The sequence below is a fragment of the Oryctolagus cuniculus genome, chromosome X (genome assembly GCF_051225735.1).
Source record: "Oryctolagus cuniculus isolate XC-2025 breed Fujian yellow rabbit chromosome X, ASM5122573v1, whole genome shotgun sequence".
NCBI lineage: Eukaryota > Metazoa > Chordata > Mammalia > Lagomorpha > Leporidae > Oryctolagus > Oryctolagus cuniculus.
This window is the reverse complement of record NC_142888.1, coordinates 64,226,486-64,244,161: the sequence shown is the minus strand read 5'-3', so window position 1 is coordinate 64,244,161 and position 17,676 is coordinate 64,226,486. Positions and strand designations below refer to the sequence as shown.

The 17,676-nt window shown below is 37.4% G+C and overlaps 1 protein-coding gene across 3 annotated transcripts in view; it reads left to right on the top strand.

The window, feature by feature from the left end:
- The window catches only part of DACH2 (dachshund family transcription factor 2), a 573,911-nt gene that overhangs the window by 146,240 nt on the left and 409,995 nt on the right, over positions 1-17,676 (top strand). For all 3 annotated transcript variants that reach the window (XM_002720253.6, XM_017349997.4, XM_017349998.4), the window contains exon 2: positions 13,990-14,028. In XM_002720253.6, the coding sequence (XP_002720299.2) occupies positions 13,990-14,028 (39 nt within the window). The remainder of the gene's footprint in view (positions 1-13,989; positions 14,029-17,676) is intronic.

The window sequence follows — 17,676 nt, the reverse complement described above, 5'->3', positions numbered from 1 at the left end:
AAAGAGTTGCTGTCCCACACATGTCTTCTAAAGACTGAACACTGTTTTATATTGTTTGGGCTGATCTGGTTATCCAGTGGGTGTTTAAATGGTAGATTGTTGTTGCTTTCAAAAAATCATAGCCCAGTGAAGGAGATAAGCATATGACTGATGTTCTAAACGAGGTGTTCACAAAGCGCTAGATGAGCAGAGATGAGTCAATTCAGAATCAAGTTATAATTTTACATCTAAAAAATTTAAAAAATTTGAAATGAGCAGGGTTAATGTTAAAAATAGCATATATACTATTTATTTTAAATTTTTGATTACTAGTGGGTGTTTGGCATAGTGTTTAGGACACCGTTTGAAATGCTTGCATTCCAGATCAGAGTGCCTCTATTCAAGTTTCACCTCCACTTTCCACCCAGCTTCCTGCTAATTCACAACCTGTGAGGCAGCACATGATGGCTAAAGCACTGCCATTGATGTGGAGACCTGGATACAGATCCAGGATCTTGGCATTAGCCTGGTCCAGCCCTGGATTTTGCCTGCATAGGGAAAGTGAACCAGCAGGCAGAAGATCTCTCTGTCTCTGTATCTCTGCCTTTTAAATAAAATGAAAATAAATAAAAATTTAAAAATATTCTTGATTACCATGTGATATGTGTACATTGTTATGGAGCCCAGTACAATATTTAAACAGATACATAGAGTGCAAAATGATAAATCTGGCAAACAGCTTCCCCAACCCCCCACTTTTCCTCCATGTTTGGAGCATACCTACCTCTCTCCTCCAGTTATTCTTGCAGTATGTAATTTATTATTTTTTATTCTTTTTTAGATTTTTGATTTATTTATTTGACAGGTAGAATTACAGACTGTGAGAGAGAGACAGAGAGAAAGGTCTTCCTTACGTTGGTTCACCTGCCAAATGGCCGCAATGGCCGGAGCTATGCCGATCCGAAGCCAGAGCCAGGTGCCTCTTCCTGGTCTCCCAAGCGGATGTAGGGCCCAAGCACTTGGGCCATCCTCCACTGCCCTCCTGGGCCACAGCAGAGAGCTGGACTGGAAGAGGAGCAACCGGGACTAGAACCTGATGCCCATGTGGGATGCTGGCGCCGCAGGCAGAGGATTAACCTAGTGCCAGCCTCTATAATTTATTTTTTTTTTGTTTACAGTTCCCCACTGTGCTGTGGGGCACTGGAACCTACTACTTCTGTCTGACTATGTTTTTGTATCCTTTATCTGACTTCTCCATTCCTTCCTACCCCTTCAGAAGGATATGAATAGCATATTATTTGACTTGTTTTTCCTATAAGGAATAAAGAGGTGGGCGTTTGGCCTACTGTTTACAACCATGGTTAAGGCCTCTGGGTCCCACACTGGAGTACCTAGATTTGATCTGGTTTCTGATTCCAACTTCCTGCTAATGCAGGCCCTTGAAGTCAGCAGTCATGGCTCAGTAATTGGTTTCCTGCCTCCTACATGTGAGACCTGGATTGAGTTCCTGTCTTTGGCCCTAGTCACACCTGTTGTGTACATTTGGGGAGTGAATCAGTTGGGAACATTCTCTCTCTCTCTCTCTCCCTCCCTCTCCCTCCCCTTCCTCCACTTCCCTCCCTCTCAAATAAATAAGAGGAAAGAAAAAAAGAGAAAGGAATATTCATTAGAATTCCCTTTTCACTACACTGCAGTTAGGTGCTTACCTGTACATGGTCTTTTGCTAAACACTACAAAGAGAAACCATTATTGATCTTTCTTTTTTTGTTGTTTGCATTTTGAAATTAACACACATTAATGGGGTTAGGGAATGTTGAATATATTAACAATAGATGAAAATGTATGTATTATTATGTTCTTTCTTTTTTACCTAAGTATGATGAAGTGACAGCAGCAAGTACAGTGGCATTTTTTCTCTATATAACTGTTAGGAAATGATCTAACAAATTCTCTTTATTTATAGGAATTTTCTAATCCAGAAGTACAAGTTAAAACTAACTGCCTGGAGGAGAAGTAAAAATAAAAATGGCTTTCTTGATAAATGACAGCCGTATTTTTACTTGCATGCATAGTTATAACAAATACCAAAAAATATACAGGCTATATGATGAGATTATTGCATTCTTACAACCACACTGTTTAGTTTGGTTACCATATGAAAAAAATATAGCGTTTGAAAAATGGAGTTAGATTGACATTAGGACCACAAAGTTTGAGCTTTGAAGACAGGATAGAATCATGACTTTCCATAACCTTCAAAGAGAAAAGGTTGAAGAAGATTTTACTGAAAATAACATAAACTCTCTTCAGCATACTTATAGATAGATGTCAACTCTTTATTACAATGCAGATTATTGTAAAAGAAATGTATATATTTTGATTGAAAAGCGACTTGCTGAAACAAACATTTGAGCTTCTTAGCCTTTCAAGTCCATTTTTCTACAGTGTGGAAACAGAATGACGCACTACTGAGTTCTTCTGTGAAGTAGTAAAGTATCTGAAAGGTTTTCAGTTAGTGCTTCCTAAACATAGAAAGGATATGCCCCTTAGCTGAATACCACTAACAGATTTTACAGTAATTATGAATCAAAGAAAAAAGAATGTGTCCAGTGGCAAATTAGCAGCAATGACTACTGACATCTCAGAGGAATTTCAACTTAATCTACCTGTATTGTAGGCAGGCTGTCAACAACTTAGGAATCAGAGAATTTTAAGATATTTGAGCTATGATGGGCTGGAGAGGTCTACCCTGGCTTTATAAATAAGGCTATTGTGTTCTAGAGAAAGGGAAGCTAGTTGGGACCAACACTCAACTCTTCTTATGCCTTGTTCAGTGTTTACCATTTTAAGAGAGAGAAACAGAAAGTGAGTGAGCTAGCGAGAGAGGGAAAGAGAGAGACAAATTGAGAGCTTTCATTCATTGTTTTCACTCCTCAAATGTTCACAAAGATTAGGCCTGGGCCAGGGCAAAGCTGGAGCCTGGAACTCAATCCAGACTTTCCACGTGGCTGTCAGGGACCCAGTCGCTGGAGCCACAACCAATGCATTCTAGGGATCAGGCATCAGCAGGAAGTAGGAGTTAGGAGCAGGAGTCAGGCTCAAACCCAGATACTCCAACACAGAATGCAGCCATGCTAACTGGTGTCTTAACTCCTAAGCCAAATGTCTATCCCGTTTCTCTGTTTTCAGATTGTGATATTCTTGATATTAGCGACTGTTGTTGAAGATCTTTGTGTTCTCCATATCCTGTAACAGAGACTTTTGTACATAGTTAATGATCAGTAAACATTTGTAAAATAAATACTGAACTTCAAAGCTGTGATGTGGCCTCTATGGGATCAGTATGCATGCTGTTAGATATTAATTATAGGCATGTTTGAAGAGTTTCCTTCAGTTCTTAAAGAAGTTGATTCTTCATAATGTATAAAAGTAGCAAAGCTTACCAAGGAAAAATTTATCAGGATAAGCAAATAATTCAGTCATATTCAGATAGATAAATACATCAACAATAATAAGTGAAAGAACACTGAGTCAGATTAAAAGCTCTTCAGTCTCAACTCTTCCATATATAGAAGCGGGACAATGATTCAAACTGTGTTTTGTACATAGAATAGCTATAATTCATTAGTTAATGAAGATAAAATGCACTTTGAATTGCAAAACTATACAACAGTAAAATGGTATTATGATTTAAATGTGGAAATTTGACCTGCTAAACAAGTTATATTTAGTGTTTCAAAATATAGCCATATGTATTCTTAGTATCTGTCTCTGGTCTCTTAATTGGTAAGGAACATGCTTTTTACTTTATTTTATTTTATATTGCTCATTGTTAGAGATTAAGTTAGGGGATGAATGTAAAGGATTTAACAGATTCAAATCAGTAATTCTCTTCATACTCCCTCCCACTCCTCATCCCCACTCCCTTGGTCATATGTTGAGAGCATGTCCAGGTCAAGATTATTTTTCTCTGATGCTGCTTGAGATTCTTAGTTATCAGCTAGACTAAATTCGATAGGATTACCAGAATGATCAATTGGCAAATGAACTCATTTTCTTGGAAACAGTTTAGTTTAGAGTTCTGCTTTTTCACATCTAATTTAAACTTCATTAGACAAATAAGCTGAATGTTTGAAGAAGTTAAGCTATAATTAAAATACATTATAATATTTTTATCTCCATGAATATAATGAATCTACACTTATTTGCCCATCAGTAATTCAATATATGTAAGACTATCAAATAAATTTGGGTTTATAGGGTTTCTCATCAATGTTGCTTACTGCTAAAATTTACTCAGATTCTAAAACAATATGGTTGTCCTTATATAAATCATTCATCATAATCAGTGATATAAATCATCACTGCATAGGTGAAATAGATTATTATAATGTTTTATGAAAGTGAGCTTGAAGACTCCACCTTGATAATTTTGAATCAAAGTGTTCCTTCACAAAGCCAATGCCCATTCCATCTGAAAAGTATTTTCTGGTGTAACCTAATTTATTTTTTCATAAAGATTGCATTTTCATAGGGAAGAGAGACCTAAAAACAAGCAAATATATAAAACAGTTACACAATGTTATAAGTGTTTTGAAGGAAACACCATTTAAATCAGGGGTTGACATTAAGTTCTCTAAGCAGCATTTTATTTAGGAAGTAGGCTAATTTTGTAACTTCTCAGTATGCTATCAATCCCAAAGCTAACTAAAATCTGATAAAGCACTAATTGCATTCAGTGTTTCAAGGGTTGTAATGTATATCTACCATAAATGTTTCATTTGGCTTCTAGAGCCTTAGTGTTTTCTGTGAGTCATTCTGAACATAAAATAGCAAGACATGATATCAGTTAGAAGTTCTGAAATATATCAACTGTAACAGTGCTGGAAATAAAATGTCCCTTACGAGAGGCCTATTGGAACCTCCATATAATAAAAAAAGCAAGATTCATAGGGTCATCCCTTTGACACCTACATTGGGTATCTTTAGCCAAATCTACTAATGTGAATATAGCAAGATTATAAGAAGAAGAATTTCTAACAGAAATATTATTGATAAAGATATCACAAGATTAAGTGATTTAAAATTTATAAGCTTTCTAAGAATTTTTACCATTTAAATATTTATACAATATACATGCTTTCAGGAAAGTTATTAATATCAAAGTTTATGTATTAATTGAAATTTATGGAGTTTGAATACATGGAAGAATAATATTGAAAATACCATTTAGAATACATTGATAATATCACTGAAGATATATAACTGGCTTCAGCCTTGAGAAGATATATACTCATATTGTATATATTCTGAAATTATTGTAGCGTAAGAAGAAAAATTTATTCTAATTTTTGAAAAGACATTGAGCCATAAACCCATCTTCTCAGATTCTTTGCTATTGTAGGACAAATGAGAAATATCACTAAAACTGCTGAGGCTTCTCAGACTGGACTAATAAAGTACTATCTGCAAAATGAATCATCTGACAGAAACAACTGGCATAGTCTTGCATTCTTTGACAAGTATTGGCAGCCTATGTTTATATGATACTATTTAATGCACATATGTATGTGTTTATGTACATAAGTATATATGTGTGATGAAATTATCTTCTACAATTTTTAAATGCCATAGACTTATTTATCTTCACTATCATTCCATCCCATATTCAATTTTACTTTCCAGTTTTCCCTAGATTCAGAATTTCACTCTCACTGATTTGTAAAAGACTCAAGCTCATCAGAAGCAAATATTTATTATAATCATTTTTTGTTATTTCCACTTATAGGAGAAAGTTTTTTCTAAAAGGAAGTAAATTGTCAGTTTTAATTGGATCTTAATTCAGAAGATCTAGTATATCTTTGGAGACTTAAAACAAAAGTTTGGATAACTTCTAAAAACTTAGTTATTTAAAAGGCAGAGTGACAGAGAGAAAGGCACAGTGAGATCTTCCATATGCTGATCTACTCCTCAAATACTTGCAACAGCCAGAAGCTGGGCCACACCAAGGTAGCAAGACAGGAACTCCATCCTGGTTTCCCACATGAATGGCAGGGGCCCAGATACTTGGGCCATCATCTGTTGTCTCCCAGCCTCATTAGCAGGGAACTGGATCAGAAGCAGAGCAGCCAAGACTCTAACAAGCACTCTGTTATGAGATGCTGGCACCCATGAGCAGTGGCTTACCCTGCTGTGCCACAATGCTGGCCCTCAGAATATTATTTTAATACTTTTAAGCTGAAAGATATTTTCAGTTTCCTGTTCTTCTAGCATAATGCTTGCTAAAGAATTTTCAGGATTCCTAAAGAGAGTAAATAGCTTTAAAACAGCTGTAATTGAGCAAGTATTGACATATATAATGAGTAAAGTTATTAGCTAAGAGTGAGGAAAGCCCCCCCCAACAGCATCAGCAGTAGTTCAGCAGTTAATATGATTTAATCATGTCCCCAAAGATAAACTTTAGAAGTGTTACTAACACATATTTATGTAATTTATTCGCTACCGATGTCATTTAGGGGTGGGGAGACATTGCTTAACTTATATTTCATTTATATATTACAGTTGTTTTCATATCAATATGTTATATATTATATTGGACCAGGAAAACAAATTGTATGACCAAAAGATCTTATCCTTGTAAAACCTAATATAATAGTCACCCAAATATGAAAGTATATGTCAAGTTAACAGATGACTCCATTTCAAAGCACAGGATGCAAGTTTTTTGAAAAGGTTTATTTATTTGTTTGAGAGGCAGAGTTGAGAGAGAGAGAGAGAGAGAGAGGAGAGAGAGAGAGAGAGAGGTCTTCCATTCACTGTTTGACTCCCCAAATGGCTGCAATGGCTGGTGCTGCCAGATTTCAACCGGGAGCCTGGAAGTCCATCTGGATCTCCCATGTTGGTGGCAGACACCCAAGCACTTGACCAATTATGTTGCTTTCTCAGGTGTGTTAGCAGGGGTTTGGATTGGAAGTCAAGCAGCTGGGACTTGAACTGGCACTCATATGGGATGTTGGTGTCACAAGCAGCAGATTAACCCACTGTACCACAACAGCAGCCTTAGAGTACACAATTTTATTGATTGTTTAAAATTTTAAATATATCACTGCTACCCTAATTGAATTATATTGTTTGTGTGAATGTAATCACAGTTTGTCTCTTATTGAATCTACTTTCATCTAACACAACTTGTGTAGGTACTTTTCTGAATGTAATGGTGTCACAACTTCAAGGGTCAACTTATCTTTCCTCATGAAACTAAGTGCATAAAGACATAGAGATTTCTCATCTGCTGATTCATTCTCCAAATGCCCACAACAGCAAGAACTGAGCCAGGCAATAACTGGGAGCAAAGAATTCAATCCAGGTCTCCCATGTGGGTGGCAGGAACCAAAGTACTTGAGCCTCTATCTATTGCCTTTCCAAGGTATATACTAGAAGGAGGCTGGAATTAGGCATGGAGCGATGACTCAAATTCCGGTACTCCAACGTGTGATGTGGGCATCTCAAGTGGCATCTGAAAGACTAGTCCAGATAGCTATCTCACCCACAAGCTTAAAATAGCAGCCAAAAGTCAAATTAGTATGCCTCTACTTCATCAAGTTGTGCTGAGAAAGTATGTGGGACTAGTGTTGCTAGATCTTTCTTTTTTTTTCTTTAGATGACTTTCACATTTAGATTACATGAAAACTATCCAGATTTTCAAAGGTCTAGGTAGAACAAACAAAATATATTTGGACATGCGTGGTTTGTTAGTTTACAGCATCTGCTTCAAAATCAGTGGAATGTAGAAAGACCACTAGATTGGCAATCTAGGGAGCCATGAATCTGGTCTCTTCTACTATCTAAATGTGTAAGTAATGTCTATGGACCTTATTATGTACCCAAGAGAATAGGACTGATATGACAGTCTTTGGAGGAAAGTTCGAAAAGTAAATTCATGGGCCCGGTGCTGTGGCATAGCAGGTAAAGCTGCCGCCTGCAGTACCAGCATCCCACATGGACACTGGTTCGAGTCCTGGCTGCTCCACTTCCAATCCAGCTCTCTGGTATGGCCTGGGCAAACAGTAGAAGATGGCCCAAGTCCTTGGGCCCCTGCATGGGAGACCTGGAAGAAGCTCCTGGCTCCTGCCTTCGGATTGGCTCAGCTCTTGCCTTTGCAGCCAGTTGGGGAGTTGTCCAGCGGATGGAAGACCTTTCTCTCTCTCTTTGCCTCTCCTCTCTCTGTGTAACTCTGACTTTCAAATAAATAAATAAACCTTTAAAAAAAAGTAAATTCTTAACATATAGTAGTGGAGGCAGGGTGAAAATCACAGGGGCAGTAAACTTCTGACATTAACCAGTTTAGACGCCTTCACCAAATAATTGAACATATCAGGGACTAATTTCTCATTGGTTAAATGGTGGTAGTGGTGGGTGGGTAGTCAACCAAAACAGCTCAGGTACCCCTTAATATATCACATAGGAAAAAGAAGTAGTGCACTAATTGAAGGGATAGAAGGGAATGGTTCCCTCTTATCTCTATTATTTCCCATCAGCACTTTCACTGAACTTTTTAAAAAAGATTTATTTATTTGAAAGAGTTAAACAGAGGCAGAGGCAGAGAGAGAGAGAGAGAATCTTCCATCCACTGGTTCACTCCCCAGATGGCCGTAACAGCTGGAGCTGCACTGAACCGAAGCCAGGAACCAGGAGCTTCTTCCAGGTCTCTCACACAGGTGCAGGGGCCCAAGCACTTGAGCCATCTTCTACTGCTTTCCCAGGCCATAAGCAGAGAGATGGATCAGAAGTGGAGCAGCTGGGACTCGAACCGGCGCCCATATGGAATGCTGACGCTACAGGCGGTGGCTTTACCCACTACGCCACAGAGCCGGCCCCTCACTGAAGTTCTTTATAATTCAGTTTGAAATCTAGTGCAATAGATAATCTCAAAGATTTAAAAATGGTATATTTTGAGTACTTTCCACTCTTTTTTAAAAAGATTTATTTATTTTACTTGAAAGTAAAATACATTACACAGAGAGAGGAGAGTTACACAGAGAGAGGAGAGACACAGAGAGAGGAGAGACAGAGAGTTACACAGAGAGAGGAGAGACAGAGAGAGAGTGTGTGTGAGAGAGACAGAGAGAGACAGAGAGAGAGAGAGAACCTTCCATCCACTGGTTCACTCCCCAGATGACTGCAACAGGCCGGAGCTGTGCCAGTCTAAAGCCAGAACCCAGGAGCTTCTTCCAGGTCTCCCATGTGGGTGCAGGGGCCTAAGCACTTGGGCCATCTTCTACTACTTTTCCAGGCCATAGCAGAGAGCTGGATTGGAAGTGGAGCAGCTGGGTCTCGAACTGGTGCCCATATGGGATGCCAGCACCACAGGCGGCAGCTTTACCCACTACGCCACAGTGCTGGCCCCATTTCCACTCTTTTTTTAGGTATGTGATAAACAGCTGTTGGAAGTGTTTAAGCAGGTATGCTGCATGGGGTGTTTTTTAAAATTAATTAGATTATTTTTATTTATTTGAAAGGCAGAGAGAGAGAGAGAGAGAGAGAGAGAGAGATCTATGCACTGTCTCTCCAAAATCCTGCAACATCTGGGGGTAGACCTGGCCAGAGCCAGGAGTCTGGAATGCAATTTGAGTCTCCTGTCTGTCGTCAAAAATATTGCATTGGCTACTATACTCGATATAACACTTGAGTCATGCCAGTGTGCACATTAGCAGGAAACGAATTGGAAGTGGAGCTGGGACTTGAACCTGGTCATTCTGATATGGTAGGTGGGCATCCCCCTTTTAAAGAATTAGTGATATGAGCACTGGACTTACATTGTGGTATTTGGTAGTGATTTTTTAATGTATTCTGAAAAGGACTAATATCCTTAAATCCAATGAGTCTGAGTTTTTAACTGTACTCCTTACTTTGTGGTATTTTTTGGTCTCTTTTCATGTATTTTGTATGCTGCTTGTTTTTATTATTAAATGTAATTCCATGGTCTAAGTTTAGGTTTCAAAAGTGAAAATTCCCAGGGCCGGCGCTGTGGCACAGTGGGTTAATGCCCTGGCCTGAAGCGCTGGCATCCCATATGGGCACCGGTTCTAGTCCCGGCTGCTCCTCTTCTGTTTCAGCTCTCTGCTGTGGCCTGGGATACAGTGAAAGATGGCCTAAGTGCCTGGACCCCTGCACCCACGTGGGAGACCTGGAAGAAGGTCGAGGCTCCTGGCTCCTGGCTTTGGATCGGCGCAGCTCCTGCCATTGTGGCCCTCTGGAGAGTGAACCAGCGAATGGAGGACCTCTCTCTCTGTCTCTGCCTCTCTCTGTAACTCTTTCAAATAAATAAAATAAATCTTTACAAAAAAAAAAAAGTGAAAATTCCCTACCTCAGAGTCTTCTGTGAAACTAACCCTCATTCAGTGACAGGCACAATGAGTTACAATCACTGCCAATAATTTTGTTAAACTTTGTTTTCTCACATCAAAAATTGAAGAAACAAAACATAAAAATATATTTTTTCATGGTACCGTGTAAAATGATCTTAAGCAATTCAAAATACAAGCTGCTCTCAATTACTACACTTCTTGGATCTCAGAGCAGAATCACCTTCTAGTTATAACTTGTATGTAGGGAGATTATCTACAATAAGGTTAATCTTGTCCTAATGCAGTGCAGCAATAGTGATGACTGGGGCTGGTGAGCTGTGTAGAGTCCTTACTACGTACCACAATATGTTGTAGGATCTCAGATGCTATATTGAGTACAGTATCTGATGCAGTGTTTTGACTATTTGTAACTCTTTGGTCAGTGGCATCATAATAATGTGTATTTCAGTAACAAAGATATATTTTAGTGACTTTCAGGGCCTTTTATTTATGGTTTTTGTTTCTTATCCAGATTCAGAAGAGGAAAGGCATAGCAACAATGGTACTTGGTGGACAAAGAGGAACTAGAGTGGATACAAAGCATTGTAGTCTAACTTGAGGGAACCCAGCTGATTATTTTCACATTATAAACTGTTCTATACTGACATAATATCAGTAGCATTGAATGCTTGCTCAGCAAAATTTCCCAAAATGCTAATTATTTGGCAAATTGTAAGGAAATCTAAAATGAATTAGTTGAAATCACAAAAGGTACACATTGAGAAGTATAGAAGTTACATTTTATTTTGTATGTGAAAAATAAAGTGCTGTTAATCCTTTGTATCAGTGAATTCCCTATCTGTTAATTCAACCAACAGAGGGAAGGGTTACTATGTTCCTAAAGCTGTATTTATGAAATGCTTGCAAATAAATAAAGAAAATATTTGAAAAAATATTGTGTCTTTACTGAATATGCACAGAGATTTTTCTTGTTAATATTTCCTAACCAATATAGTATGACAAATATTTGTATAGATTTAATGTTGTTTTAGGTATTATTAGTAATCTAGAGATAATTTAAAATATATGAGAGCATGACCAGAGTATATATGCAAATACTATGCCATTTTATATAAAGAACTTGAACCTCTAGAGATTTTGGTGTCCACAGGGGATCTGGAACCAATCCACACAGAGACAGAGGGATGATTTTATATGTATTTCTTTTTTTTAAATTTTTATTTATTTTTTGACAGGCAGAGTGGACAGTGAGAGAGAGAGACAGAGAGAAAGGTCTTCCTTTTCCGTTGGTTCACCCCTCAGTGGCCTGTTGTGGCCAGCGTGCCGTGCTGATCCGAAGCCAGGAGCCAGGTGCTTCTCCTGGTCTCCCATAGGGTGCAGGGCCTAAGCACTTGGGCCATCCTCCACTGCCCTCCAGGGCCACAGCAGAGAGCTGGCCTGGAAGAGGGGCAACCGGGACAGAATCCGGCGCCCTGACCAGGACTAGAACCCGGGGTGCCGGCACCACAGGCAGAGGATTAGCCTATTGAGCCATGGCGCGGGCCGATTTTATATGTATTTAACATGTAGTACTTAAAGTCCTAGAGTCATCCCTAGTGTTAGCCAGTACTTTAAAATATGTTCCTCACATTGGAAAAGACAAATTTTCTATTATCAAAATAAATTCCCAATTTCCTTTCCTTTTTTTATAAAAGATTTATTTATTTATTTATTTGAAAGGTAGAGATACAGAGAGAGGAGAGAGAGAGAGAGATCTTCCATCCGCTGGTTCACTCCCCAGATGGCCACAATAGCCAGAGCTGGGCCAGGCTGAAGCCAGGAGCCAGGAGCTTCTTCTGGGTCTCCCACGTGGGTATAGGGACCAAAGCACTTGGGCCATCCTCTGCTGTTATCTCAAGCCATAATCAGGTAGCTGGATTGGAAGTGGAGCAGCAGGACTTGAACTGGTGCCCATGTGGGATGCTGGCACCCAGGCAGAGGCTTAACCTTCCACGCCACAGCACTATCTCCAAATTCCTAATTTTCTAAGAAAATTTTAAATTCTTAATGAAAAGACAGTTAACTCATGGGCATTTATATATTTATTGCATAATTCTAACTGCAATATTTCAGTAGTTGGTAATTTTACAATCTAGGTTTAAATAATGTACAAAGCCCATGCTATTGGAAGCTTACAAGATTTTTGTAATTTTTGGGGGTGGGGCTTAGTACAATTACATACATGTGGTGATAGCCAAAAACTGCTCTGTTTGAGTTTAGAAAGTAAAAAAGGGAGATTTTGCTAAAGTGAAAAGAAATTCCTTTAAATCTAGTGATATATAGACCATTGGATTAAAGGAGCATTCATTATCACTGACTTGATAAATATGAAAATATATGCCATTTAAGACAAGTACCATCTCAAAAGAGGCTAAGTGAACTGCCTGGCAAAAGCAAACAGTTTTGACAGTGAAGTGACAGACCGTAAGAGTAGGTCTTATGGTCTCTCCAGCAACTTCAAATACATATTTGTATTAGTTATTTGCACATATTTCAGCAGACCTTTGAGCAGAGAATCAGTTGCTTTTCAACAGCAAGCAAACAAAAACAAAGGACCAAAACAACAAGAAGTCTGAAATGAGGTTCTTAACAGAAAGGCCATTAGAAGAAGTGATTTCAAAGGGGTGATGAACCAACCACACATATTTGTATCGGGCATTATAGAGAGGTTCCTGCTTCTATGCTACTAAAAGTATACTAAGGCCAAAACTGAGAAATTATAGTCCTCGCAGTTTTTTTTTTCAGCAAGGCATTTTGGATTCCATTGTTCTTCATTAAATATTAAAGGATTGGGAAACACTGGGACTTACTACACTACTGGAAAGAATGATTATTTTGTTAATTTAGCTAATTACGTGGGATTTTATTGACCTCTTTTGTATGCATTTAATTTTGTTTGTATGTGTGTATGACTGTGTATGTGTGTTTGTGTGTGTCTGTGCATGTATGTGTGTATGTATGTGTAACCCTTGGGGGAAAGATGTTAAGATAGTTCAGTATTGCTCCAGAAATAAGTATATAGTGAGCTGTGTGATTAATGGCTTCACATTTAAGAAATAAGCACAACATTGATATTGGCTTACTTTCATCATCCTGTTGGCCAAATAAACAGCGAGAAAAAAATTAGAGGGCGCGATTTCCCCCCCTCCACCCCACAACGTGTTGGAATACCCAATGGGATGGGAAGGATGGCTCTTCAGAGAAAGGGAAAAGACAGAATATTGCTAAAGCTTTTTTGGAATTACGACCCGAGGCCATTTCTTCAACAGAAATCTATAACCTTATTTCCTTGCCTTCATATAGAGAAAAGCCCTAAACCACATGACATTTCACATTATTCTTTACTCAGTGGGTATTAGACCAGAAATGTAATAATCTTATCCATATATTTAAAACACTATCTAATAGCAATTCAGGCTTTCCTACCTTCTTTGTGCTCTTCCTGCTGCTATTTCATTGTGTGTAACCTATCTAAAATTTCTGCAGAATTTAAGAAGATTTTTTTGTAAAATATAATAAAGCCTTTATTAATTGGAAGCTAATTAACCAGAACTCTCAATTAACCAGTTTTATTTATTTATTTTTTGCTACACTCTCCTTTTAGAAGGAAGAGGCAAATGACAAGAAAACAAGCTGTTAACAGGTATTTATGTATTTATTTTTTAAAAATCAACTTCCTGGGAATGTCCTGGAGCCTGTACAGATTCAGCCCAACTTCTATAACCTTGTTCCCTGTACTATACTCACTAAGGTAGGAATATAGAGCCCTTTCAAATTTTCCAAAGCAAATGTTTAATCTTGCTTAATTCTTAGTAATAAGAAGAAAGTAAATCCAAATAGCTCATTAGAACTTGTCCATCCATTTGAGGGTTTTAGTTAATTGAGGTCTCCATGGTTTCACTATTGCCAGTTAGAAATAATTTATATCTGTTAGACTGGAAGAGAATTCCAGGAGGATATAATGGGGAGATGGCTTCAAGCCACAAGGTGTAACTCCTTCGCTGAGAACTAAGGCAGAAGTTTGAGAAAGGCTGCAGACCTTGATGAGAACTGAGTGAGATCACTGACATAAAAACTATGATACCTGTGTCAAATAATGGGAAAATAATTCCGACACCAATCCATCATCCCTTGGCTCTAGAATGCTTAGGAAGGTACATTCACGTTTGCAGGGAAGCACAGGCTATTAAGTGTGCTACAGCAATAATGGAAAAGAACCAGGCCTTCTAATCTTCTGAGTCCTTCTAAGCATTAGGCACAGCTACATTTTGTAGGCATGCTAGTAGTTCTAAAATATTTGAATTTTTTTTCTAATAATATAACTTGAAAATATTTGGAAATCTAAGAAGACTTACTCTTGAAACCTAAAATATCAATGAAAATTTCAGTTAAATTGCAATCACAGATAGCATACTGATACAGGCCTCATATCTTTTAGTTTGTAATGGGAAAAAGAATGGGCAATGACTCAGAGACAATAGAGAAGGAGGGCAACCCATGATTCCAATGTCTAATTTGTTATTGACCAGCAATAGTGTCCCTCTTCTCTTCCAGGTTCTTTAATCAGGTTAAATGACCTTTCTATGCTGTTTCCTGCCCCCACCCACTTCCTTCAGGGCTGCCCTTGATGTAGGTTTTGGCCATATTTTTTTTACAAAACAAATTTATTTCATAGGGCTTTGGGGAGATGGGGACCACACCATGTGACTTATCCAGGGCTTTCAGTATGTAAAATGAAAATCACTATGATGGTATTTCTAATATTTGGGGCATTTTCTATATTAGTCTTAAATATCATGCACACTAAATACTACCCAAGTGACCTGAAGCAGTGGATGTGCCTCCTTAAGTGCTGAATTTTCTATTAGACTGTGACATCAATACTGGGGAGACTAGAACACACAAAATTTTATTAATGAATGATTTTAACTGAAATAGGAATTGAGTTTTGAGCTTGGAGTTGGATATTGATATTGGATTCTGATTTTATATGAATGCATCTGAATTATTTTCACTCTTTTAGCAAAATGACATGGGAATTAATGTTGACTTTGTCTTAATTGTACAAAACGGTAGTTATTTAGATTATTTCAGGATTATTCAAACACACATTGTATATGAGGGTTACTTCAAAGAGTTTGTTTAAAAATGAGATTAAAATGTTTATTTTGATGCAAAAATTTGAAACCCTAGCATATTTTTTCATGATATGCATTTTCCACAAAGTTTTTGAAGAACCTTCATATGTACATTTTTATGTAATCAGATTTTACATTTATTGAAATCTGATGAAAATCACGAAGTGTTTTTGAAAGTATTCACATAAAGCGCAAGAGTGTTTAGGAATTCAGGAGAGTCGCAAACTTCAATGCCTACTGAGGCAAGGCTACTAACATAACTGAAAGACCATAAGCAATAGGAAATGGTGGGGACTATGGTGACCTAGAGTTTCTAATCTTTCCAAAGATGGTGGCTATTACTCTGCTCAGCTGATTGCTGCCATGTGGGAATGCACACTCAGTGTTGTTAAGATTTGATTTTTAAAAGAGAAGCTGAATCCAGATTTTTTATACGAAATTCCCCAATTCTAAAATGTTGGTAACTAACTCAATAAAAGGCAGAAAAAAAGCAACACTGTGCAGGCAAAACAAAATCCATCTGGGATCTATATCTAGCCCATGGGCTGTCAGTTTGCGACCTCTGTTCTAAATTGTAAATCCTCAAGGTACTGCAATTACAACAACAAAAAGTTTGTTATAAATGCACCTGAAGCACTTGATGATGGAAAATTCATGTAAAGTAAATAAATAATAAGTGGACTGCTTGTAAATAATTCTTCTGGTGCTCAAACTGTGGTTATGTGTTTTGTGACTTTTTTTACTACATAGAAATAGCCAATATAATTTTAACTTAAAATGGCTTGAATTAAAATGAAAGTATGCATTTTTTGCTTTCATGTTTATCAATGAAGTATAGTATGAAGTAGGTCATTAATACCATGACCAAAAGAGAATATTTAAGCATAGTTCTGTCACATAACATGATTATTAAGGTTTCTATTTAAAGCCCAGTTGATTTTTGTTTTAATAGGAAGAAAGCCATGTGTATAGCATGTGTTGTTTTATTTTAAATTGGCTTGCCTTTAAACAAACTCCCAATTCCATTTAGTGAAATACCTTTATTTTTACAAATGGTTAAAATAAGAAATAAAAGAAATGTAAGTAGTTAACACAACAAAATTTCATTTGATCTTTTGATGGGCATTGGCAAAGATAAAACAAAAGTTGGTCATCTGAGATTTTATTAAGAGGTAACTGTTTGACTGATCTGAGCCTGCTTGTTTGTCTGTCCTGCCCTGGACCTTAGTCCATAATCCCACTGTGCTACAATGCTTTTGACATCTGTATGCCCCTTTCATCCCTGACAATCCAAAAGCATATTTGTCTAAAAAGGAAACAATTAAATTCCAATCCATCTAGAAAAAAAGAGGAAAAAGGAAAAGAAAAACACGCCACTGCTAAATCTGCTGTAACAACCCCTATAATCTGTGCCATAAACCCTTGGGCAGGATGGTAAATTAACATTGTCATTTCTGATGAGAAACTCAAAGACTATGAAATGAGGAGAAAAGTAAGAGAGAGGGAGAAAAAAAAAAGGTACAATCTCAAATCCTAAATCAAGTGGAAAAAATCATTTATTGACAAATTAGTGTCAACAATGCAGTTGCAGATTTGACTCATATGAAAGCTGAGAACCTATTAGACAATTAGACAACACATGTGACACTATGCAAAACAGTTGATGTTTACTTAAGATTTGATAGATAGTGCTGCCCTTTCTAGATCACCAGATAGTTTCGACCATAGGTAATTTTTTGTGTAACATGCATGAAATATGATTACATATAGTAATTAATTAAACCTAATAACTAAAAATTCTAATAAGTGAGGATTCACTTATTGGTTCACAAAAGTAGAGAAATTAAGAAATCAACTATTTGATATTCTTTTAAGGTGATTTAAGATAAAATTTTAATGAACTAGTTCTTTTTTTCTAGAACATAGTAATATGTTATTCACCAAACATTATCTCTTGTGGTTTTTCATGTGTTAACTCATTAAATCCTAACAACCTTTACATGGTAGGTGCTGTGATTATGATCTTTGTTTTACAGATGACAATGCTGATGCAAAGAGAGGGTTAAGTGACTTGTCCAAAGTCATATAGCCACAGATACCAGAGCCAGCACTTGAATCAAGGCAGTCTGATTCCAAAGCTCACATGCCTTGGA